General features: G+C 47.8%; 2 protein-coding genes across 2 annotated transcripts in view; both read left to right on the top strand.

The window, feature by feature from the left end:
* Positions 1-24,664, top strand: part of LOC144152455 (uncharacterized) — a 63,977-nt gene extending 39,313 nt beyond the window's left edge. The window contains exon 6 of the mRNA XM_077683720.1: positions 24,262-24,664. Within this exon, the coding sequence (XP_077539846.1) occupies positions 24,262-24,413 (152 nt within the window). The 3' untranslated portion in view covers positions 24,414-24,664. The remainder of the gene's footprint in view (positions 1-24,261) is intronic.
* LOC144153972 (uncharacterized) lies at positions 5,512-6,669 on the top strand. Its single transcript, XM_077685774.1, has one exon. It carries the CDS (start codon positions 5,521-5,523, stop codon positions 6,667-6,669), a length of 1,149 nt encoding a protein of 382 aa, XP_077541900.1. The 5' UTR covers positions 5,512-5,520.
* Positions 24,665-26,780: the final 2,116 nt, after the last annotated feature.

The following is a 26,780-nucleotide window of genomic DNA, read 5'->3' as shown; positions in this document are numbered from 1 at the left end:
GGCAAAAACGAAAGCTGAAAGTGAACACCTGTTGGTAATTCACCCTGGTTAGAGCAGCTGTGCTAAATAATTAATGAATTAACGTGTTTTTCTTACACAAAGTTCTGCTAGAATCAACGAGGTAGCTGACAATGGTATAGAATCGCGACAAAATAGCAATTGCTGGTCAAACATCGGTATGCATCCAGAACCCATACGTGCAGTTCATTTCCGCATGCGCGTGGTGTTACTGGGTGGTGTTACTGGGAACGAAATAAGATTTACAATTGAACTCGCAGAAGATGTCATAAAAAAAAGAAACGTCGGAACGCGGTTTCGAACCCATGTACTTCAAAATTCAGCGTCTTTTCTCCAGAGCGACGCGTTAGACCACTCGGCTACAAAACAGCGCGGAGTGATAGACCTCCTTTCTTTGCGGACTACTTGTGTAGCCTTCACAGCGTTGCACTTGATGTATGAAACGGAGTATAGACGTCTGAAGGAATGAAATTGGAACGGCGCCGCGGTCGCAAACGCAACACCAGCGCAGACGACAGCGTCGTAGCAAGCATGTTGAGTAGAGCAAGCCGCAAGTTTCGTAACTAATATTACCGTGGTTATTACAAACGTTACGTAGTTTAAAAACTAGAAAGAGTCACCTTCATCACTAGTAAATTTTACTAAATATTTAAATAAAGGAATAAGTGCTTTTGGTTCAACATAAAAACGCAAAAACGTAGCGCTGGCGTCGCGTCTCAGTTTAGACAGGAAGGTAGCCTGCATCGTTGCTGACTTCGATGCTGTCTCCTCGAAGCAGTCTTCGTTGACTGCTTCGTTCGAATTGAAACGGGGCTTAACTTGGCGTACTGTCCGCGAAGACGGCAACGAAGCTGTCTAAACGGTAAATTGGAACGCACCCTCTCTCTCGACATCTGCGGGTGTGCGGCCCAGCGCGCTCTCACTCCGCCAGTGGGCGGCGCTGCGCGCGGTGCTGCGCATGTGCAGTACTCTCTCTCTCTCCGCGGTCTCATCTCCTTCGGGCGCGCTGCGCATATAACCGGTGTCCCGCTCTCCGGCGGTCTTTCGGTCGATGGTTGCTTTCCGCTTGCGCTTGAACCCCCCTCAGCGTCGCATCACACCAGGGTTCCCGCGAGGGGAGGTGGGCGTAATTTTTTTTACGTCCGTAGATCACGATGCGGGTTTTGCGTCGGTAATCTGAATAGCATTACACACAAACCCAAGCCTCTCTGTCCCTAAGGGCTCCGGACAGGTCCCATTGGGCCGTTTAACGTCCGCGTTTGAACCTCGCACCAGCACAACGGACATGCCACCCATCAGTACGGGCATGAAGCCTTTAGCGGCGCGTGCACGCCTTTCCTCCTTCCTCCCACTATTCTCCATTACAAACCTGCGCACGCATAAAGCGGCAACCGGTGATGTGCGCGGGCTTAGAAGTGACGGACGATCTCGAAAATATCCCCCGACAACCCTCTAAAGAAGGGATATTGGCTCACGCCGGCGTTCCAAGCGGGCAATTTGCTGTTCATCTGGAAGGGATTCGCCGCTACTCGACGAGCTGAACTTGTGTTGGTAACGGTGGTTCAGCAGCTTTGATTTGTTTTTGCACCCATTCGCGCTTGTGTTCGGGCGGACGCTTCAATTCTTGCTCTTCTTCCTCCAAACGAATGGCATGCATCCGTCCCATAACTATTTAAAACATAGCAGTCCTTGAGTTCTTTTCTCGCGTACCAACATGTGGCGGTCCGTTTTCCTTCCCCCTCCTATGCATCTATATATTGTTTTGTCAGATGTCTGTGTAACACAACCCGCACCCGAACCATGGCATGCATCCGTCCCATAACTATTTAAAACATAGCAGTCCTTGAGTTCTTTTCTCGCGTACCAACATGTGGCGGTCCGTTTTCCTTCCCCCTCGTATGCATCTTACTGTTTTGTCAGATGTCCGTGTAACACAACCCGCACCCGAACCACTGAATTGAGAAGTACAGCTGACTAACCGCATTGAGCAATGTAATTTTGACATCTGAAGCTCCCACCAGCACAACCGACATTTCATCAGTAGCGGCATAAAGCCTAGCTGTGCGTGCACGCCCCCCTTTTTGTACCCGCGAACCGTGCACGCATAACCCGGCAACCGGTGATGGCGCATACCTAGGCGTGAAAGACACCGGCGAAAATCTCGCTTGGAAGACCTTCCAAGCTGAAAAGAAAATATGGGCCCAACCCAGCATTCCAACTGGGGAAGTTTCTCTTCTACATGGAGGGATTCGCAGCTACTTGGCTAAGTGAATTTGAGTGGAAACGGTGACGGCAGGTTTCGGTCGTTTAAGCGGGCAGCCCTTCGGCAGCCCATACCTGGGCTTCGAGGGGAGCGGCGTCTGTTTATATCCTCGTAACCGAGTGAGCGAACGCAGCAGCGAAAAAAGAAAACAGAGAGGCGCGTCTAGCGAATGGTGAAATGGAGAGTGACACGTGCGGCTACGGCGTCATCTCTCTCACTGCCTTTCCCTCACACATGTTTCATGTGTCGCCACCAAGGAGCGCCCTCCCCCTTACACTTTTCCCAGACGCTGTTCCATTCTCCATTCTACATTATCCGCTAACCCAAACCTTGTGACGTTTGCGCGGGAGGTTCAAACACGATATGCAACAACATGCTCGTGGCTCCTTTGGGCGGGGCTAATCCGAAACACGTGACTTTTGCGTGAGAGGTTCAAACACGACGTGCAACAGGCTGGCCGGCGGTGGCGGTGCACTGCGAGGTAGCAGCAGAGTAGCGCACGCCTCCGTAAGTTCGCTGATCATGCGAACACTTCCTGACTCGCCGCGGTGCCTCAGTGGCTAAGGCGTTGCGCTGCAGAGCACGAAGTCGCGGGTTCCATTCCTGGCCGCGGCGGCCGCTTTTCTGATGGAGGCGAAAAGCAAAAAAACGTGTGTACGAGCTTTCGGCGCACGTTAAAGATCCCCAGGTGGTCAAAATTAATCCGGAGCCCTCCACTACGGCGTGCCTCAGTGCCTGCGTTGCGTGGGCGCGTTAAACCCTACAATCAATCAAAAATCAATCAATCGCGGCACTGGGCGGCGCCGAAACATCACTAGTGTTGCATTGCACATGCACGACGTGAATACACGGAGCCAAAAGCAGCAATAATCAGCGCAGACACAGATAACAGCTTCGCTGAAACACCGGTTGACCCAGAGCGCAATATCTGCATGATTATTTTTTTATTAGGGCATCTTTTTTGCCACGAACCGACGTACTCGCTATTAAGTAAAGCAACGATTACGCGCAATTCCATCATAAGTTGGGTAAAGTTGCTCTAGTGAACAATGCTGAGAAATAACCCCGGTCATTTTGATGTTTGGGAGTTGGGGTCCGCGGCAAAACTTTTTTGGAAGGAAGCATGCAAATAGCTTGCAAGCGAGTGGGTCTCGAGAGGAGAGGGTGAGCGAGCAACGTAAAGCTGGCGAAGACCCAACCGTGCCAGCAGCGTAGATGGCTCTCACACGAGACATGCATGCGTCGCTGCGCCGGTGCGACCGCGGAACTAACGCGAGCGGAGTGTCAGTATGCAGGAACAGGGATGCAGCATGGGGGTACATGACGCTCGTATAACTTATTTTCCGTAACACCAATTCCCTCCCGAAAATGCGAACGTGCTGTATCGATCGATATAGGCGAAATGCCACAAAATCAAGTGTTGAATATCTCTGCGCAGTGGCATTCTAGACGAAGTTCAAAACCACACGAAGTTAAAAACTTCGGTTATTAAAAAACAAATATTTCACAGAGGAATACTAGCAGCTAGAGTTTGTGGTCCAACGAGATAAACAAAAGTCCTTCCAGAAGCAAATATACACTCTTTCGCTTTGCGTAGTACGCTGTCTCTTGTAAAGTTCTCATGTACTTGGTCATGAAAGCAAGGGCCATATTCTCGACTACACAAAGTCCCAGGTAAATCACCATGCTTTTTTTTTTGCGTAAGCACGACGTAGGCAATCAGTGACGCGATGCACATATAGCTATGATGGCAGGCAGTGTAATTTAACGCCTCACTCATAAAGATTGCAACCAAGGTATCTGATATTGCGCACAAAATATTTAAAAACACTTGGCACGTACTATAAAAATTAGAACGGTGGCTGAGGCTGGCAAGAGAAACACATTTCTGCAGGTCAAAATTGGCGTCAGCACCACAAGGTGACCGAAGGACGTTGATCCAAAAGCGACTGAAAGGCAGATGTTGAGCAAAAAAAACATCAAACAATTTTTACCCTACACTCTTAGGCAAAAAGGACTAAAATAGGGACTAAAATAAAGCTGTTAGTCTTCGCGGGCAACAGTTCATCTTCAATGGGAGTATCTGTAGCAGAGTGTGTGCCGCGTGCACAAATCCGGACTAACTGTTCGTCCCCGCCGATCTATAAGGAGTAACGGGAAGACGAAACGTATGCATTTAGTCCCTTTGCTGCGTCGTTAATCCCCTAATGGCGTCGTCGTTCCCATTTCGCGCATATGTCTGTGGACAGTTTCAGATTTCCAAAACATAAGTCATTGCAGTCAGTGGGTCCTTTACATGGTGCCACGGGGAAACATCTTTATGTTAATTATAAAAAAAGCGCGTAGTGTCAATCGAGCGGCGGGTAATGGCAAGGAGCGGCGATGCGTGCTCGACAGAAGCTTCTCGGCGAGGTTATGGTGATACGCTGTGTGTTGCATACGATTCGGGCGAGGTAATAACGGCCAATGAAAGATTTCAAGCCCGTCAACAATACCACAAATATTACTGACAATAGCAAACGTTGATCCCCAAGCGTAATAAATATGTATGTTTCACAGACGCGAAAAAACGCATTAGTTGCTGATGACAACAACTGCAAAATAAAAATGCTCGCTACAGGTAAGCGTCTTGAAGTTATCTTTTACACTCGGTACATAATTGCCTTGAGCACCAAAGCTATGACAATGCTGCAACTGCTGTAAAACCCAGTTGCATCTCGCAGTCCCGATCGTCTAGCGACGCTAACTTGAAGACTTCAGACTAAGCAACACCAAATTTGATTTCGCCGATGCAGGAAAATATGGTCTGTTTCCCTATTCTGACACTCACACAGACGACCGCTTTCACACACCATACCTAGAGCACTTAACGCATGTATCGAACACTAAGAATACACTTAGTTTGCGCTAATTTGTGCGTAAACAAATGAGTCGTCTGATCACCAAGCCATCTATCTCAACAGGCGACGAGTTGATTGCTCTTTACGAGAAAAAAAACTGATTGTGAGACTGTACTTAGAATCGAAATGAGCAATGGACCCTCAATAGCAAAACGCGATGCGAAAAGCGCAAATCGGGGTCACGGTCGCTTGCACGGATAAAAATTCCGGCGCCATTTGCAATGAATCCATCACCTGGCACAGCACTACACGCTGTACACATAAAAATTATCTATACCCGACCATCCGTCCGACGGCGTGGTGAAGTAGCTTCCGGTTGCCGATAGGAGCGGACGCAGAATGGTGGGCTCCGAGCGAGCTGCGTCAGCGGCCAACGCAGGCCGTGGTAACTCGTTTTATGCCGTTCCCAAGGACTACAGGATTATTCTGCCGCAAATACCTTCAGGAGAAGAAATGAACCGCACAGTTGTGCTGCATTGTGACACCAAGGGACGACCGTACAGAATTGAAGATTTTCGGCAGCCGCTCATGGACTTAGGAGTCATTCAGGAGGTGGGTGGCATTGGCGCGTTCCAAATGTCACACGTGTGGCTTGTGAAGTTTCGCACGGACGACGCGAAGAAGAAGATCGTGGACGCAGGGCACCTAGACGTGAAAAGGCGGGTGTGTCTGGTGGTTGACCCCAACAGACAGGAAATTCGCGTGAAACTTCATTGGGTGTCATTTGATGTGACGAATGACACTATCCGACGTTTATTCGGCACGTACGGTGAAGTGAAGGACGTGACCAGTGAACGCTGGAGAGTAGAGGACTGTGAAAACGCCGATTCGACGACTCGGTTCGTACGTTTGGTTCTTCGAGAGGGCGTGACCTTGGACTGCCTCCCACACCAGCTACGGCTGGGTAAAGGTACGGCTCTTGTGGTCGTGCCTGGAAGAGCGCCCATGTGCCTACGCTGTAACACCGCGGGACACATTCGCAGGGAATGCCGGGTCCCGAAATGCGGCGAGTGTCATGGTTTCGGACATGAGCAAGTTGAATGTACGCGTTCGTACGCGGGCGCAGCAAGACGCGGCACCGACGACGGACACACCGACTTGGTGATGGACGAAGAAGAAGCAGAGAACGCTGCCTCAGCTTTTTCGAACGAGGTCAAAGAGGACGCCGACGTGAAAGCTACAACGCAGTCTGTCGTAAGCGAAGTGGCAGAAACAGACGCAAAGGAGCTACCGGCGGACGCCACATCCACAGGTGATAACGCGTCCAGCGAGACGCAGCAAGAACCAACGGCAAACGCAACCCAAGACAGCAAGACGGAAAATATGGAACACCAAGAAGGCTCGTTAAAGCGACGAAGAGAGCAAACTACGGATATGACAGATGAGCAACGGCTGCGACACCTAGAGCAGAAGTGGAAAGTCGTCGTCGGGAAGAAGAGAAATGTGAACAAACAACGGTCGTCGTCGCTTTCACGCGACGGAAAGTGATCTGGTTCAGTGTCATTGACTCACATGCAGTAATTAGAAAGGTAAGCGCAGTGCTCTTTGCCTGGTTTCGATAATCAATTATGCTAGTAGAAGTAGCTAAACCGTTGCGATTTGCTACGCCTAATGTGAGAGGGCTGGCGACGAAAAAGAGTCAAAACCAGTTATATCGATTAGCCACGGACAAGGACATCGATGTCTTTGCTGTTCAAGAGACTAAAATTGACCGCGAAGACCAGACAGAGAGCATGGCGCGACGGTTCGAAAATCAGTATAACGTTTGTGTCAGCCACGCTGTTGGAAATTCGGCAGGGTGTCTTCTTTTTATTCGAAAGAGTATTGGCGCTGTGATAGAAAGTGTTACTGCATGTGTGAATGGAAGATTTTTTGTGTGTGACTTTACACTGTCAAATCAGTAATGGAGAGTTATATGCCTATATGCGTCAACTAAAGTTCAAGCGCGAAAGGAAGATTTCCAATCGGTTGGAAACTATTGCAAATCGGATCGTTTCCTAGTGTTATTGGGAGACTTCAACTGTGTTTGTTTTTCGCGCGATAAAACGAGTGCAACGCCGTTTCGGGATGCAAGTACAGTTATTTTGAGTGATGTAATTAATGAAAGTGGTCTAGAAGATGTTGGAGCGACTTTTAACAATGGGCCCGTGTTCTTTACACACTTCCAAGGTACTAGCCACGCTAGACTGGACAGAGCGTATCTATCCTTAGAATGGATTCCTGATTGTCGAGAATACGAAGTTTGTCCGGTGACTTTCAGTGATCACTGCTTGGTTTTGTTTTGCATTGGCAGGAAAACAAAAAATAAGAATGCCTTTAGTTGGGAAGGGTGGAAACTAAATGGGAAGCTTTTAGAAGATGACGTGTTCGTAGCTAATACGTTTACGTTGCTAGAAAGTTTGGAAAATGAGGGCAGCTGCCATTGTGAAGGATGGGAACTCTTCAAACAGAGTGTAAAAATCAAAGCAATTGAAAGATCGAGCCTACTAAAACATGAGGCGACAAAGCAAGAGGCCTTATTGCGGGCAAACTTAGAAGCCTTGTTAGCCGAAGAATGCATGAAACCTGGCGAGTACAAAAATGACATACGAACAGTAAAGCGAAAACTTGAAGCGTTACCGTGGCGCGCTTGTAAGGGCAAGGGCTGAAAAGATAACTGCGGGCGAGATGCCGTCCAAACGAGCCTTAGGCCTTGAAAAATGGCATGCGCGGCGCAATGACATCGTGGAAATAGAAAATAATGGAACAATTACTCGTGATACAAACATTATAGAAACTGTCTTTTTTCAGTACTATAGTGAGCTCTTCGCAAAACATGAAGTTAATTATGAAATATTTAAGCGATATTTTCTGACGTTAATGCCCAGATTAGATGAAGAAACAAAAGAATACTTGGAAATCCCCATTTCTCTTGATGAAATCGTGAAAGCTATAGAGAACCTAAATCCTGGAAAATCCCCTGGACCGGATGGTTTAACGGCTGCCTTTTATAAGAAATTTAAGAATGAAATTGCGCCGGTGCTGCAAATGATTTTTAATGAGGCATACGATCTCGACGTACTACCCCCATCCTTCTCTACGTCACACACTGTACTGATCCCCAAAACAGACGATGCCGTCAAACTCAGAGATGTGAAATGTTATCGGCCTATATGCTTAACAAATGTAGACTATAAAATTTTAATGAATGTATTAGCTAGTAGGCTCCAAACAGTAATGCAAGATATTGTAGGTTCACACCAGACTTGTGGTATCAGAGGGCGGACTATATTCACGATCTGGGGTCGCAATGCTCCAGATTGACTTGGAGAAGGCTTTCGATCGTGTGCCGCACGAAATCTTATTTCAAATTTTAGAGTACATTAATGTCGGCAAAGTTATTCGAAATGGAGTGCGTATGGGGTACAGTGAATGCACAACCCGTCTTATAGTTAATAAGGCAGTTGGAAAAAAAGTTCAGGTGCAACGATCGGTGAGGCAAGGATGCCCGATATCCCCACTCCTTTTCTGCATATATATTGAGACGTTTTGCTTAAGTGTCATTAAAAGCAGTAACATTCAAGGTTTTCGGTTGCAAATGACAGAAGTTCGACTACTACCGTACGCAGATGACATTGCAGTATTCTGCACTACTAAAGAAAGCATTCTCGAGGTAGTAAAAACCGTGAAACACTTTTGCTTAGCTAGCGGTAGTGCAGTAAACTGGTCTAAATGCTTAGGCTTTTGGCATGGCGAATGGCAGTCCACGCCAAGCGTTTTCGCCAACATCCAGTGGGTCACGAGTCCTGTTAAGCACCTGGGGGTGCCATTAGACCGTTATCAAGACAGTGGCCCTTACTGGGCCAAGCAATTCAAGGAACTTCGAGAAAAGACAGACAAGTGGAAAGGGTGGGGTTTATCAATGTTTGCGAGAGCCACAGTTTGCAATTTGTTTTTTATAAGCAAGCTGTGGTATGTAATGCAAGTTTTGCATTGTTCAAGGGCTAATATTCAGAAACTTCATCGTGTGTTCGCCGTGTTTATCTGGAGTTCATCATGGGAAAGAACGAACAGAACGAACCTCTTTCGGAAAGTGCGTGAAGGCGGACTTGGTTTATCGCACTTATTTTTAAGGCAAGTGGTCAATAGATTTCTGTTTCTTCGTGATGTTGAAGACGCGTTTCTTAGGACGGTTTGTCAGCTGCGACTTGGAAGACTTTTGCCTGAATTTCTTGTGAGCTCTGAGTACATGAGGGGAACTGTACGTGGATTTTTTAAGGAGGTGGTGTGGTCATACCGTTTTCTTTCTGTGCGTTTTTCTTTAGAGTACTTAAGCGGGGTGAGTCGGAAGAAACTGTACAAAGATATTGTCGAGAGTGAATTGCCAGTGCCAATATACCGCAGCAAGTGTAATCTAAGGCCTGAGAGAGATGTACTTAAAGGAGCCATGAAGAGAAAATACAACTTCGTTTAATTTGAAAGAACTAGGATTCAGTATCTCACTCAGCTCCATTAGAGCCACAAAAGATGATTTTTAACGAAAAAAAAGCAAGAAGTATTTAAAAACTTTCAAATTTTGCGCCACAGTGACGTGTTATGAGCAAGAATGACGTCACACGGGCCAACAATAAATCATAATTTTCAGTGCGTTAACTGCACGTTAGCATTCAAGTGATGCGGTCAAATGGAACTAGAGGCCCCTTTACAGACGTCCAGTCTTGTGTCGTCGCGACAGGTCAGTTGGGCGGCCGCCAATTGCACAAACAAGGTTCCGTGACGTCATAGAAAAGTTGCGGGAAATTGCCTAGGGGGTCGCGACTGCTTCACACGTTTTCTTTCATATCTCCGTTATTTGTTCGAAGATGGCGATGATATTGGTATCATTGTTATCGGGACTAAGCGGTCTTTCTAATAAACCCAACTTGTATTTTGTCTTCATGGCTCCTTTAAGCGAGTGAAAAGAATGACGGTCCCAGGTGGAGGGAAATCTTTCTTTTTTAAACTCCATACTGGAACACTGGAAGTAAAGACCTGGATGGAGGAAAAGGGATGGTTTGTGCCATGGGGTGTGGACTGTTTTCTGTGTCGAAAGCCAGAAACAATTGAGCACGTGTTCTTGGACTGTTGGGGAGCGGTGTTCTTTTGGGACATCCTACAGCGAACACTCAAAAAAGATTTGCCTGTCGATGCTTACGGTATTAGGTTTTTGAATGTTGAAAATGAGGACGGTGTGCCGCTTGACACAATTATGCTGTATGGACTACATAACATCTGGAGAAACAGGATGACGGTACGCTACTCCGACCCAGATTCCAGGCTTATCAGACACTACTTCAAAGAGTCAATAGGTTCTTTTGTACAGATACAAAAACTTCAGCCCTCTAAACCAGAGTGGCTACCCACAATTGAAGCATTGTTGGTAATGAAAGAATATTGAAATCACCCCGCTTGCCCAAAAAGGGCTACAGTTCTAGTGTTTGTATTGAGTATTGAGTGTACAGATTATCAGTTACGTGTGTCTTGGTTTTGTCATCCTGTCAAAGAAGGCAATAAAAAAAAAAGACGGCGTGGTAAAGTGGTAGCGCGTCGGGTTCCTTGCGTCTATTTGCGGGCGTTGGCGGTTCGAACCCTGCTGTTTTTGTTTTTTTTTTTTGTTTTTTTCTGAAACTCGGCAGTTCGTCCCTTGAGGAGTATCGGAACGGACCAACCGTGTGGCGGACTAACCGTTCGTCCCCTCACATTTAGCCCCCAAGGGGCCTAATGATTGTGGCAACGGCCGTTAGTCCTCGAAAGGACGAACTTTTAGTCCTTTTTTCCTAAAAGTGTATCTATTTATTTATTTCAATCGCTTTTAGTAACATAGTTCGGATCTCTGCTTCAATGCAAGCTGTCTTGTGTTATCACCTTCCCGACCGGTACCACCGCAACGCTATCGTCTGCTTCTATGTTACAAGTTATATGGCATGATCACAGAAAAAGACGGCTGCGACCATCGCTTGTATGACACATACGAGCAGCGAAGCGCTACGCCTGATAACCGCGGCGCGCACCGATGTCGCCAATTCACTCATTCGTCAGGCTCGACTTCAATCAGTGCTGTAATAAACAAAAGACAAACTTTTCTTTGTTATTTTTATTTTTAGTTCGATCACATGTGACCCAGCAGCTTACTAGGAGAAGTGTGGACAAATGTCATGCATTGGGTTCTCTTTGTCATGGAGAGGCGTGTACTGCCCTCTTATGTTGCGGTTATGCAAAACAAATGATTTCTATTTTATTTCCAAATATAAAAGCAAAATACTGCACGTCATTTGTATGCTTCGTGATCGCTTACTTGTAAACAGTCGACACTATTATTTCTTTCGGTAGAAAACAATTCAAACCACGCGTCATGCGAAACTGCGCCTGCTGCAAATTCCCGGACTTTTCGCGGCGCGGAAGGTCCGCGAAATTTTTTGCCCTATTTCCGCCTATTTCGCGGCACAAGCCGGCGCCATTTTTAAGCTGTTACGTACCATTACGTAACTTTTACGCAGGCTGAAGTTGCCAATGTGTGACGTGATCGTTCCCGCGAACTGTTTAAATTACGTCACGCCTTCTCAGTCAATCACAGAGAGGGCGTGTATTAAAAGCAGTATTTGTTGTTGAATAGCAAAGACAGGCCCAGGTTGTCATGTCCGGTGCATTTAGTCAAGTTTTTCATTGCCGGCCAAGAATTATGCACTTTCAGTAAAGGGAAATAAGGCATACTTTAGAACTGTTGATAGTAAACGTCATTAAACGTCAAAATGACGACACCACACAAAACCGCTTTGTAAACCGGAAGCACGTGACCAAAATCGAAAGCCAATCAGAGGAGACTTCCAGCAAATTGCCCAATTCCCCGGGAATTTGTGCAGTCGAGAATAGGGCCCCAAGCCACAAGTCAACACGACATTTGTTAAACGAAAACTAATCGAAGGAATGACGGCTTTCACTGGAGAACCCAATAAATTATAATTGGAATTGGCAGTTTATTAAAAAAAATGTGGTTGATCCCTCTTTCATTGGAATCGGCAAAACACGAAAGTGAAATGTGCCTTCGAAGGATCAGTTGAATATTTTCTCTGCATCGATATGAACTTTTACATGGCTATTTATACGCCGTTGGTATGCCACCGTGAGACGCATCAACATTAGACTCTGGGTTCCACACGCCGGAGTACTGCGTAAACCCGAATGAAACCACACGCGCTCGCAAACATTGCGAGCGAAACTGTATAGCCATCGAATCGTTTGGTGAACTCATGGTCCGCTGCAGCGAAAGGGCATGATTTTCGGGGCTGTCTTGTGGGTGTGCTGGGCGAAAAATGACTGGCGCGCAAGGAGGTTGTATACAACCTCCTTGCTGGCGCGTCGCTTTGGCAAATGTGCGACCACTGCGTTCCTGCTCCGTGGAGTGTACGGCAGACGGTTGCATTGCGATGAGCTCAGCTGGCGCCAACTGTCGGCGCTCATTAGCATCGTGATCCACTACTTCGCTTCACCTCTCGTAGACGACAGCACCATCCAAATGGGGGAGGTTATAGAAAGGATATAGGGCGCGTCCATACGGGTGAGCGCATTTGAGCTCATAGCGCAGTCGGTAAAGTGCCGCGCACCTCCCGTTGCGGCGACGGAGTTTCCGGCTCAAGTCCTTGTGCAGCTGCGTCGATGGAACTTTTTCTGGCCATGTCATTTCCCTGACGGATACGGCGTCAGTCAGATCTTGGTTGATCCTGGCACAAAACACTTTCGTGTTAAATTTCTCTCCCCTTCCGCCAAGACAATGTAAGAGACAAAAACAAAAATGCCTACCGGATTTATGTAGTTTTTCTGCACCCGCCAGTTCGAGGTGACGCTTTACCGCTGCTTTTCGACACTTCCGATAGCTTTTCCTTGCCAGCAGCTGCCTTTCCCGCTTCAGGAGCCGATTTCTTTGCCTCCGGGTCCCGCCGCAACCACATATCGAGAAATTTTATTTTGCCTGCCACGCTACCACGGCTAACGCTGGCTTTGTTACGAACTTCGTGGTTGTGGCTCCTCGGTCAGGACTTGTGGCCGGTGCTGTGGATCTGCTAGCCTGTGCGTCCGTTGGTCCTGAGTTGGGGCTAACATTGAGGTCGAGTGGATGAAATAAAAAATGCATTACGTACAGAACTTTACATAGTTTGAGAGTGAGTGAACAGACCAGTGCGCTTCTGCGCAAGATAGATTAAATAAACAAACTGGGCCCGTCCCCTTTCACCCTTTTTCTCCGCTATGTCCAGAAATGCACCAATCGGAAATACCCTTGGAACTGAAATTGACGCTCCCACACTCACAGAGAGAGGGCAGTATTACCTCTTATACAGGCGGACGTCATATTGGCTACAGACAGGAAATCTGTCTAAGGTCGAAGCCCTTCGGACCACGGAGGCTGGAGCATCAGAAGGACGCCGGGCACCCCCTGTGGTAATCCAGCGTAGGGTGACTCGTTGAAGAGCGGTGTCTCGGACTCGCCCCAAAGGCTTGCACGATGAGCGGCACACCGCCAAGAAGACAGGAACACTAGGACGCACCGCGCCACGCTTTGTCACCGCCTCCGCAAAGTATTATTGGCCACTAGGGCAGCCTTCTTTGGCGGGCGCTTGGGTGCCCACGAAGTCGCCGAACGCGGCTTAAGTCCTCGGCAGCAATGGTTGCCGCCGTGCCATTGTGCATAAAGCCGGGTCGTATCCCCTCGATGAGAATGGGCATCCGAACGACGGAAGGCGTGGGTGGTCGAACCCGGAAATATCGACCACGGATTTTGCCACACTGCACGCTGATCTTAACACTGGGTTGTACAGGCGCCACGGCCTCCAGAGGAATGTGGCTACTCGGAAAAATTCAGTACAGCCGCCTATTGCGAGTGGAGGTCGAAAGCTGGCTTCTCCACAAGCAGTACACTTTTGAAAAGCCACCAGGATTGCGCGGAAGGACGCCACAAAGAGGAGACAACAGGACGAGCACAATCGTTGTCCTGTTGTCCTCGTCTGTTGTCGCTCGTCCTGTTGTCGCTCGTCCTGTTGCGTTCGTCCGGTAGTCTCCTCTTTGCTTCGTCCTTCCGCGCAATACCCATGGCTTTTCAAGTATCAGACCAACTAGCCCGTCAACATATCTTGCTGAACTTAAATACACTCTTATGTGCAGGATGAGGCCTGATTGAAGTAGGCACGCTTGTTGAAGTAGGCACGCCTGGTTGAAGTAGGCCCCGGGTTGAAATGGGAAGGAACGGGAAGGTTGTAATGGGAACGGTTCCAAACGGGAACGAGTCAAGTGGGAAAGAGCGAAACGGGAAGGTCGTTGTGCGCCAGGTTGAAACGGGAAGGAACAAGCGGGAAGAAAGACGCGGGAAGAAGCAGTCGATCACAAAACGACTGGAAGCTGTTAACGGAATCCGTCGCTCAATTCGCTCTCACAGACGTTCCACGCGAAGACGCGCGCTGCCCGCGGTTCCGCCGCGTCGCTTTGTCTGCAACGGCTGCCGGCTCCGCCGCGGTGTCGGCGCGCTGGCTCGGAGACGCCGTCAAACAGGCGTGGGTTCGTCACCCGGCACCGAACCGAAGCCCACTGAAGCACGGGGCTCTCCACTCAGGAAAGTGAGCTGTCAGCCAAAAGGGCCGAAGTAAGGCATGTTGCCCTTCGGATGCTGCATTCATGCCCACACAGCTGCATTCCTTTCGCCGGAAGTAAGAACAATGATGTCCTGATGATGCCATGTCGGTAAAGCAGCAACATATATCAGCCAGCGAAATCCTTCTCAACACGGGCGGCTAAATTGATTTCCGCCGATGGGAACAGCAGCGACATCAGGCGTCGACGGCAAACCAAAGGAGCAAACTTTAGTTCGCAGTGGTTCAGACGGCGCCGCTCGATACGCGGCTGTTTATGCATCGGAAGAGCCGAAACTAGAGAACAATAAAGAGGACGAGCTAGTGCATACAAATCACGAGCTATTCGGCTATCAAAATAGATGACCAACGAAACTTTTTAGCACACGACACACATAAAGGTCACAGATTTTGTGTCAGAATAAATACAAGAGGCATGAGCAAGGACGCCAGAAGAGAATTCAAATTCAAAATGAAGAACAGCAATTTTATTTCATGAAAGTTTATATGACGGGGTCTAGCCTTAAAATCGCCCCCTTGCCAAAAATTTCGGGGGTGGAGGGCGCTTCCCCACCCCCCCCCCCTCCCCCCTGCGTACGTGAGTGGTCGTTAGGGAAACCTGGCTTTCCTGCAGTGCGGTTTCGACGCGACATGCGATATGAAGCTCCGCTTTGAAAACCAATGCAGAAAATGCGCCCACGCACTCCGTCCAGCGCAGCTGTAACGTGAGGCTGCGACGCCGGGTGTAGCCCGAAAGAACCCATTTCCGTTTGACCTCCTTCCGTTTGAACCCATTCCCTAAACGCCCTTCCCGCTTGACCCGTCCCGTGTGCGCCCGTTCCCGAAACGACCTTCCTGTTTGGCGCTTCCTGTTTCAGCCCGTTCCCAAAACGGCATTCCCGTTACAACCCGCTCCCAAAGCACCCTTCTCATTTGAACCCGCATCGTTCCAACCCATTTGAATTTCTGAAAACATGCGTTGCCGTCTTCGAAACTGTTCCCCCAAAATGTGCTTAGAAGCAATGGGTCATGCACTAAAAACTTGTATGCACCAAATTTTCCGGAATCGACCGATATTTCCGGCCGATAAAAGTTTCCGAATGCCTTAGGCCGATGCTGCCCTCCTGATACAAAATTTGTAGCAGCGAAAGTGTACTAGAAAGATACCCAATATCTTGAGTAATGCACGCATTGGATTTTTCTGCAGTTGGTGTTTGTACGTGCGGCTTAATTTGTTTATCAGCCGCGCTTATGCTCATTGTTTGGAGCGTAGCTTTGTGTTCGGGTTATAGAGATCTATAGATCAAAGATGTCCGTAAGAGAGACTTTAAAAAAGGCAAAACCATGTGCAGAAATCTGAGAATTGGCTACTAATGCCTTTCCTACGTGAGTAGTGGGCAGATTTTTTTATTTATTTACCGATACTTTACGGCATGGTCGGGCTCATGCAGGAGTGAACATAAAAACACGTCAGTATTGGTTGGCGTAGTTTAAAAACGCCCAACACAAATACGTAAAAGACATAAATATGTAATAGACGCCAATGGGTCCGAACTCAAAGGGGTCCGAACAAGGATATGCCTTCGTAATGTTTCCCAATTTTAAAATACGACGATTCAACCAGAACACACATTTCCAATACGTGGGGAAAATTCTTCTAACGATACCGAGTTCACTGTTCGTTCAGTGAACTTATTCCAGTAAGAAATTGCACAAGGAAACAAAGAGAACTTTTGAATAGTAATTCAGCTGATTGGCTGCCTAATAGTCTTACTATGATGTCTTCTCGCTAAACGTCTGAAAGGCCCTTGGAGGTAGTATTCCTGCGACAATTTTAAGTTTCTGTATTAAAGAAAATTTAGGCTAGAGACGACCCTGCGCTGCTTATGTTTCTGAAGTTTTGCCCTATTATGCAAATTGAGTACACTAGAGTGACGGGAATAAACAGAATCAATAAAACGCAAAGCTAAGTTTATAATTTTCGCCGCTTCTCATGACTGCGATTTTTTATAGCCAGATGTGGTATATGTGACGAGGCACTGACAGCTCCTTTTGTAATGGACACGCCTGGTTGACAAAGGCCGAAATTCCTTCGGCGCTGAGCATATTTTCGGCGCGCGTCGTAGGAACAATACTTATAGAGGCCGCCCGAGGGTCGATGGCCAGCGCTCGGGGTTGCTATGGGTCAGTTGGTTTTTATTAGTTATTTACTCGTCCTTTGATGAATGTCTTGAAGCTTGAGTTAAAGTTAGCTCTAGAGTGTGGATAAAATATGTGTTTGTGTATAAACCTTTGGTTGATCGTGTGTGTTAGTAGCTCCTCCTCACACTCTTTCGGGACACGCCCTTGATGGCGTCGTTTTAATGTAATAAAACTTAAGTGCCTGGTGTTTTGGGGGTGGATCTAAAGAATCTAGAGACGAGAGCCAGTCGACCGAACAAGAGCAAACGAGGGCAGACGCAGGGCGACCCTCGCGACCTAAATACATTTAGTTAAGTGCATTTAGGTATTTCGCTGTTTTGTTTTCATAAACAACGTGTTTGTAATTTGCTAATTTGATGTTAATTGGCTTGTTAATTTAAAAAAATTTTGTTTATTGTTAATTTGTTTGTTAGGGTTTGTTAATTTAAAAGATTAAAAGATTTGTTAATTGGTATGACTTGAATCGTAACCAAATGTCGTCGTCTGTAGATTCAAAAAGTGAAGCCCAGGTTTGAAAAGCAGTCAAGGACTCTGGATGTACTGAGCATGCTATCGCAGCGGCTGTGAACGAACGGAAATAAAGAAAAAAAAAACAATATCAAAATGTTTATTATAACGTTTCATAGACTGGGTACGTTATTCGGGGAAGGGGCTAAACGGAAAAATGCGAAACGAGAAGGTTCTTTCGCCCCGGGTTGAAATGGGAAGGAACGGGAAGGTTGAAATGGGAACGGTTCCAAACGGGAACGGGTCAAGTGGGAAAGCGCGAAACGGGAAGGTCGTTTTGCGCCAGGTTGAAACGGGAAGGAACAAGCGGGAAGGATGAAATGGGAATGGGTTCAAACGGGAACAGCGGCGCGCCGCTGCAGCCTCACGCCCGCAGTGTCTGCAGGCCACCTGACGTTTAGGGACGCTGGTCGAGCTCTACTGCGCATGCGCCAACTAGACATAAAAAAAACAAAGAAAGCGACTTGTTTTTTTTTCGGATGTGACGTCATGGCTTGAAAAAAGATGGCTTCTGAGGTCCGGTGACTTCGCTGCGCTCTTCTCGTCGTGATTTTTGTCTTTCGTTGCAGCGGTGCATAGGTGTTTAATTTACGATTGTGAGTGGGATGTTCCCGAAGAACTTCTGGAGAGAACTTACGGTCGTGTGCAGCGTATGATAGGAACGCCGCGTGTGCGCGGCTGCCTAAATTGCGCGTAATACGTTACGACGGTGACCGCAGGCGTTCTGCGTCAGCTCTGCCGCCTCGTGTGACGAGCGCGCTCCCGACGAACTTCAGCGCCGTGTATTATTCGAACGCTGTGTTGAGGCCGCTCGCCATTTCGTCGCCTACGTTCGAGTGCGTATGTGCCTTCGACTTCAAAGCGCGCTGCTATCGTGGCCAACTGCAAACGACCCTTCGCACGAAACCCATGTGGCACAGCACACGGTCGTTGACGCAGAATTAACAAGACAAGACTATTGCGACCTACGAAGGTGATTCCGGCGCGTAGCTTTGGCCCATCGAACCCCGTTTCTTGTACTCACTGCATGCTGTCATAACCTCCTGAACATTATATTCAGGAGGTCATGGTCCTCATGCATATTCTTGTCAAATCATTGCAGAGGGCCCTTGGCGCGAAGAAATGAAAAGTTTTCAATAATGCACGTTATTTTTGTTGGTGTCCAGAGCGTTGCTTTCCAGACGAGTTGCCGATGTGCTGTTCTCTGTGCGCAGAACTCACCCCATCGCGCAGACGTATGCCCCTTGCAAGGTAGAACACACACCAAAAGACGCTCTCCACTGGGTTTCCTGCCTACTGTGCAATCCGTGCCTATTTATATAAACCTTGTTACATGACGTTAAACTGCCATTAGGCGACGGCGCCCGCGTTCCTACGATGCTTCTAAAGAGGCGAGCCATTCCAAACATTCGTAACTTCCAATGTTTACCCCACCATTCTTATAGTGATTAAAGGAATATACATTACATTTAAGTGAAAAGAGCTCGCACTGCAACCTCTGCCTATGTTGTGCTTGCTTTCACCTGGCTTAGCCAATCGCACAGCTGTGCATATTGCGTCATAAATTCTAGTACGGGAAATGAGCTAGTGAGTACACGTAAACATAGAAGTACCACTGTGTACTGTTGTTGGTACTCCGCGCACTATGCTTGGTATAGCTGCGCAGCAGTCTGGCGCTTTGTGTTTGTCTCGCACAACACAGGCCAATTGGCGTATGCAACATTCACTTCGAAGGAAAGTTTGACATCCACCTCAATACAGCCGTATGGCTACAAAGGAAAGCTGTACAGCTTTCTCACAAACGTCGCAGTATAAGAAAAATTCGTCCTGGTCCAGGATTCGAACCCAGCACCACCGCTTAACCGGTGGCCCCGATGGTTCAGTTGGTAGAGTGACTTCACCGGTTAAGCGGTGGTCCCAGTTTCGAATCCTGCACCAGGACGAATTTTTCTTCAACTGCGACGTTTCTGAGAAAGCCGTACAGCTTTCCTTTGTAGCCGTACGGCTGTATTGGGGTGTATGCCAAGCTTTTCTTCGTAGAAACTTACTCCACCTAGGAGATTTCCCCTAAATCTGGTCGATTAACACCCGCAACATTGATTTGCGTGACCCTGTTTGTCCCACAGGCGTCCCACAGTATGTTGCAGAGCAAACAGTGCACTAGTGTTCGCCTGAATACATGTCTTTGTTATATCATCGCCGATGTAACAAAGCACAGTTGATTTGGCTGGGGAATCAAAATTTTAACTCAAATTCATTAGTTTCTCAGCGAATAAACCATCGTTTGCTGCGGGACATGCACCGGGCACTATCAAGCACCAAATCTTTCGAATAAAACAAACTTATATTTTGTGTGCATGGCCCCGTTAAGAATTTTGAGAACGAAGGGTGATATGTGGTTCAGCTGGTAGTTGCAGTGTGCGACTTGCAAGTCCGTGATGACTGTGCCGTATTCGCAGTCTGTTGTGGCTGATAGGGTGATGGCAATTCCTTAAGCAGTGTTTGTAGAGTTCGTGCATATTGTGGTGGTTGTGGGTTGGGTTCCCTGGTGGTCCACCACCGTGACGGCGGGGGCAGGCTTGCAGGTGTAGCATGCGGCGTCCATGTAGTGCGCCGTAGGGTTCCCTACTGCTTCGAGATTAGTAACCACATCGACCCGTGCTTGCGGCGTGCTTTGTTGTAATGTGGTGGCTATTTCTTGGTACGGGAGCGGCACAAATGTGTCGATGGAGGTGGAGGGGGCCACATTGTAGCTGTTCTTGGGGCGATACTGATTATCCGAGGTGTGAAAGGGCGTCTCGTCTTTTAAGTGGTTGGGGCGGGTGGATTGGGACTGATAATAAGCATCGTGCAGTTCATCTGAAGTATTGTGTGCTCCCAGATGGGTCAACTTGCATGTGGGTGTTGAGAGAGCACCATTTGGTGTGTGAAAATATTGATTTCGCCCACCACCATATTTGATGACCACTTCTTCTTCCGTTATCAGCCTTCGTCATGGGCCGTTTGATCCTACCCAGCACCAAGGTTTGATAACTCTGGCGGGACCTCGCACCAAATGCAGTAGTACGCCAAATTGACTTTCTCAAATGCTATTTCCATAACACCATTCGACAGGAATTCTTGTAACTTGTTCCTACTCTGCCTACACAGTCCATCACCATGATACACAGCATGTACTGAAAATCACGTGCTTTCTTGTTCGTATTTCAATGCATCTTGATGGCTCATAGAACATACAAGGGACTGCCCTAACAGGCGGTGGTGGGAGCATGCCGCATTGCTGACAACTGGAACGGAAACCAATTTGGCGCTCCACTCCAAGACTCAATGCACACCAGGTGGCTGCATGCCAGAATTTGATGACGAGAGTGCTGAAATTGTATGGCACAAAACGAACGAGAAATCTTTAAGGCTTATGTGATAAACATGGGAGACAGATGCACTATAGATTACTGAATGATTAGTGTGAAGAGTGTAGCAGCTGTAATTGCTTTTTACACCTGATGTTAAACCAGTGTCACATGAGGCTTTTGTGTGCTCTGTAATCACTCAGAGGAAAATAAAGCTTCGTTAATAGTGCGCCTCTTTCCTGTCTCTGTCCTTTCCTTGAGTCATGCTTGACGTTTAAACAAAATTTCCACCATGGAGTGCCAGCTAGCCTGCATAGCCACCTTCATTCACTTCACTGTTTTGATGCATATTTAGGCACAACACCTTGGGACGTCTGCCATTAATGACTCATAAGAAACCCTTGATTGCTGCCACATTCACCACTACCCCCTCCACAACATTACAGAAACCTGGATGCAAGCAAAGCCGCGACAGATCCACCATCAGCACCACTAACTCCCACCAAGCATGTCGCCTCTCTCAAGAAGGATGCATCACACCTCAAATACACTACGACGCATACAAAAGCTAGCGATCATCTACATCATCTGGAAATCACGCCTTATTAAACTACAAGGGAATGAGGTGGCACGCACTGCTGCCCTGAAATGTACCAGCCAGGGACTCCCAGACAGCAGAAAAGACCCGCTAGATTCCCTCACCGACCCCTTAAGTCGAAAGCCGTTCTACAGATGCTTAGAAACCCACACATACTACAACACAACATATTACGCAGCACGTGCCCCTACGAATGTCCATCCTTCAAAGGAAGGAAGGAGATAGTACACGGAAGACAGGGAGGTTAACCATCCAATCAACTCCACCAAATGCTTACCAATGATTTCAAATAAATGCATCAAGCATGCATAATGAACACCTTAAGGCATTTTTAACTTTCATTAATGAAATTGTTTGTATACATTTTTCCACACTTATACTGAAGTGACAAGGCAGTATATTTGAAGGTGTGTGAACATTCGCAACTTCCAGTACTTTGCAAATAGTTTTTGGTATTTGATTTGCAGGGCTATTGCAAATATTTGAAATTTACAAATAGTAGAGCAACGAATGTTGCTCTGCCGCAAGTCTTGCAAACTTTTAAGCTTCACTGCCTGGTTAAGGCCTTATGACGGATTGGTTGTTCCGCATGACACCAAAGGCGTGCCAAAAGCTTGATTCGTAGAAGCCTTGCACCAAACAAGCGTTCGCTAACTGTGGTGTATGTTAGGTCAACTGCAACACTCCGAGAATAAAATTTGACCTAAAAATAGGTGTCCTGTGAATTTTACGGCACGAGTGAGAAATCAGGCGTCATTGTTGGCATGCCCAGCCTCCTTTCAATAATTGGGGAGGGGGGGGGGACTGCTGCCAATCATCTTAAATGTACCTTAATATACTCTATTCACAGTATTTTGAGGAACCCGCGTGTCTCCATGGCAACGTATGCAAAATTCTTGTTTAAGTGCTCTGCCATGTCTTTATTATTTTACCTGATACATTAAATTTTTTGCATATCAAGCACTAGTACCTGAACAGAGATATGTGTCTAGTTCTGACTGCCTGAGCTATCTTTTGTTATATAGTTATGTTTTATACACTCTATAAACACGAAGACAAAAATCAGTCACAGCCAGTTTTTATTATTCCTATACAAAAATATTTTATTCAATTCAATGACACAAAGTTGATAATCACATACCTCTCTCTATATATACAGTTGTCCTTGTACTGAAATAAAACACTCAGCTGCCACTGTCATCACTGCTGGAGAGAGAAAACTGACAAGCAAAACCTCATCCCTCACTAATTTAAGTTTTAAGTTCTAGTGGTACTTTTGTGCTGTTTGACAAGCAATAACTTATTTGCTGTAAGATTGCTACAACCAAGTCCTCAATCATGCTCAACACACAAGAAATGGACTTAAAAGCATTGAACATCATAGGATCTGTTGCTAAAAGGACCAGCTGGAGCACAATACTGTTCTGTGGCGTGTGACAGCATACATCAAGGACATATTGGGTGAACTGTTCAGCATCTGTCGAATGCATGTCATTATGCCAGCTTGAACGTGTCCCCAGAAGGGATAATAATTCTAAAACGGTAACTTAAGAGGACCCATATAAAGATAGATGCTTGGCACCAGGATTAACCGCAACTAGTTACCATTTTCTCATTCACAACTTGAGGCCTGGATGTGTGGTTCCTACAACTGGTAACAACAACAACAAAGGAAAAAAACCCTTTGTCCTGTGCGCAGACCTTCCTCCGGCCGGGCTGCATGTCATCTGGCTTAAGGTTTCATACCAACGAAGTGATTAGCAGACAGATTATTCAGCATGGAAGTTACTACACCTTCTCAATGGTGAACATTACCTACCTGCCTCACGACTCCGAACGCACAATGACACCCTACGTCGTACACGTTAACTCCGTTATACTGGCACGGAAATACAGCACTGTGGTCTACGTAGCAGTGGGGTGCGAAATCGTTCGCACGTAAAATCGTAAAATCGTTCGCGTAAAATCGTTCGCAGTGGCAGGCTTGGTTGCGATGGGAGTGGTCATGCGCTCTCCCACGGTCCTCGCGTGACCGCCGTTGCTGCCTCTCGCCACTGCACGTGGGCGACGAAATGCCAAGCGGCCTCAACACGGCAATACGCAGCGCAGAGGTTCGCCGGGAGCGCACTCATCACTCTCGCAAACTGAGGCGGCAGAACTTATGTAGAACACCGTGGTCACCGCCGTAGCGCGCACACAAGCGGCGTTCCAATCATTCACTGCGCACCACCGTAAATGCTCTCCAGGGGTTCTTCGGGAGCGCCCTCATCACAATCGCAAGCCCAACACCCATGCACAAAGCCCGTGGTCACCGCTGCAACAACAAACGAAAACCTCGACGAGAAGCGCTGCGAAAAAAACCAGACCACAGCTGCCATCTTTTCTTCAAATCATCACGTCATATTCGGCAATAAAAGTCGCTTTCTTAGTATTTTGATGTCTAGTTGGCGCATGCGCAGTAGGGCTGGTCCACCGTTCCTGAACGTCATGTTTGATGCCGCTTGAACCGAGCTTCACGCTGCGGGCGGGAGGTCGTCCTTTCCCCCTCCCTCCGAACTGCGCCCTTCCCCCCGCTCGGCAGTGCCGGTAGATTCTGTGCAAGCCCCTGTAACACTCTACTTGTAACTACTCTCTAAGCTGGGTCTTATTCCTGCGTGGGGTGGCGCCTGAGGAGTTTTCCACGTACACTGACGATTGTGCTTCTGCCAAGCTATAGTGCCTGGCATAATATAGCCAAGCCGTATAAAGCCCGGCTTTCAAATCTCTCCCTTGCGCATGGTGCCCGGAGCAGACGGCGTGTCCCGCTGGCTGGTGGCCTTCTCGGAGCCCACGGGCGAGTTCCCGATGGCCGTACGCAACAGCGTCCAGGCGGCGCTGCGGAAGAACGGGGTGAATGACGCCAGCACCTTCGCGCTCACCAAGTGCGCTCCCCCCACGCCGTAGCACCGGCCGCTGCCGCATTGCTCGCTCTCGACGCTGCGGCGTAGCTGCCGCGGCTGCAATAAATAAACGCCGCTGGCGGCATGTTGGCGCTCATTTAAAGCACTGCGTCACTTTACTTCATATCCATTCCAATCGGCAGCGAAGGGGCTAGGCACACCATTGTTGTGGTCGCTGAGAAAGTCTGCAGCAGCTCGGGAGCCGCAGCCGTTTTTGGGAACTCCATTGCAGTGCTGCAGGACGACAAGCGGACGGAGAACTGCAGGGAAGCCACGGGGGGAGGTGGGGACCAGTACATGGCAATGGATGAAACTTGATGGCGGGTTTGAGGTACAAAAATCGGGGGGGGGGGGGGGGGGATTCGATCGCGCTACATATATACGGCAGCGGTTAGAAGTCGGGGCGACGCTTTTGCCCTACAGTGGGCATAAACAGTTGACGACGACCCTTACCTCCCCCTGAACTCCAACCCCAGTGCTCGTGGGTGAAATGGATCAGGCGGCTCTCGCAGCAGAGGAACAGACCTTGCATGCGTGCTGGCAACGCCTTTCACGCGCACGGCACACACATGTTCATGTTTGAATCGCTGGTTTCCTGCTTGCAGCTAACGGATTACTTGGTTTCGTGGGTGTACAGCCAAGCGCGGGCCGGGTTTAGGCGCCCCTCTTGACGTGAGAGAAATCACAACAGCATAAACAACTCAGTTGGAAAATGGGTCGAGATGTGGGAGAACGGCACGTACATCGTGTGGAAGGGAAGTGCTTCTTAAACGACGAAACAACAAAAGGTCTCTCTTGGTTGTAAAACTACCCAGTCACCATACGCTGTCGAAAGTTACGCTACACGTTCAGTATTTGGGCGCAGTGGCACTTCCCCTGTTGCTTGTGACGAAAGAGCAAGACAACCATGGGCGACAGTCGGGGCAAAGTCCGGGTTCCGTCAGCGGCTAACTGGGCCTCGTTATCCACCGTACGCTCTCCCTCGCGCCCGAAGCCTCGGCCACAGCGAGCCGGGAGAATATATCAGACGGAGCGCGTGGAGAGAAGGTTGCCAACATCTGCTCCGCTACGGGGTGTTCGAAGTTCGTACGTGCGCGATATCCCGGCAACCCGCAGCCAGTTCGCTTTCTTTCGGGAGCGTCGAGAGTGTTGAGACGAAACGAGACTTGGGCGCCAAGGTTTCGCGTGCGCGAAGTATTCGAGACAAACGCGACATTGTGGCCAGAGCGGATATATTCCAGGCAAACGAACTTTTTTTGACATAAAATTGTTGTTCCGCGAGAAAGAATATTTGAGCGAAACGGTTGCGTATCATTCTACGATTTTACGTTTCCGACTTGGACCGACTAAAATGATGATCGCGTCAGCAGTCAGTAATTGCACATGTCTACGATGTCTTGCCTAGACTGGGTAGATCCGTCTTGTTTCTTTAATTTTGTTGGCCCAGAACACAAGCGAGCCACCCGATGCTTTCACCTAAATTGTCAATCGGCAAAAATAAATATGATGACTTTGATCTGTTCTTTAGTAGTCTGAGCTTCCCATTTGATTTTATCATGTTATCAGAAACGTGGTATGGTGAAAACACGTCGCCCTGGAAATTACCGAGTTACCAATGTTTCAATCAATATAGGACGGCGTCAAAGGGAGGAGGTATCAGCCTACTGGTCCGTGAAGTTTTTAACGTAAGTCGTGTTGGTGAGTTTTGCCGTGTTACGGATGATTACGAAGTTTTGTCTGTTCTCCATGCACGCACTGTGTACTCTGTCTTTTATCGTCCGCCTAAGGGAAGGATTGAATCTTTGTTGTCGTTCCTTGAGAAGTTCTTGTCTCATATTTCTGACCTAAACTAGAATGTGGTATGGGGCGGAGACTTTATTATTAATATGCTAGCCGAAACTTCAACAAGGCGTGATCTAGAAATACTACCCCGAACGTTTGGCTGTAGAAACGTAATATCAGCACCTACAAGAGTAACATGCAATACGGAAACAAGCATCGACCTGTTTATAACTTATTTTTGTTCAAGCATTATAAAAGCTCATCCTTGCTCATACTGTGAGCGACCATATGCCAATTTTTCTTAGTGTGAAACGCCGACCACCCCAGACGAAAAGGAGCAGGCCTATGATCCAATCGATAACACCTAGTAGTCTTGAAATGTTTAACTTTGATCTCTCTTTTACCGACTGGCAAAGTGTTTATGAATTCCACGAACCCGACACTTCGTACGAAATCTTCCTGGACAAATTTTGTGCACTTTATGAGAAGCATTTTCCGCCACGTCCTATCCGAAACCCCTCTTCAAAAATTAGAAAACCATGGATTACACAGCAACTTTATTTAAAGATAAAACATTAACAAGCACACT

The sequence above is a fragment of the Haemaphysalis longicornis genome, unplaced genomic scaffold (genome assembly GCF_048455015.1).
Source record: "Haemaphysalis longicornis isolate Haplotype H1 unplaced genomic scaffold, Haemaphysalis longicornis Haplotype H1 scaffold_9, whole genome shotgun sequence".
Taxonomy (NCBI): domain Eukaryota; kingdom Metazoa; phylum Arthropoda; class Arachnida; order Ixodida; family Ixodidae; genus Haemaphysalis; species Haemaphysalis longicornis.
Note: the sequence above shows the minus strand (reverse complement) of the source record. Positions and strands in the feature narration are given on the sequence as shown.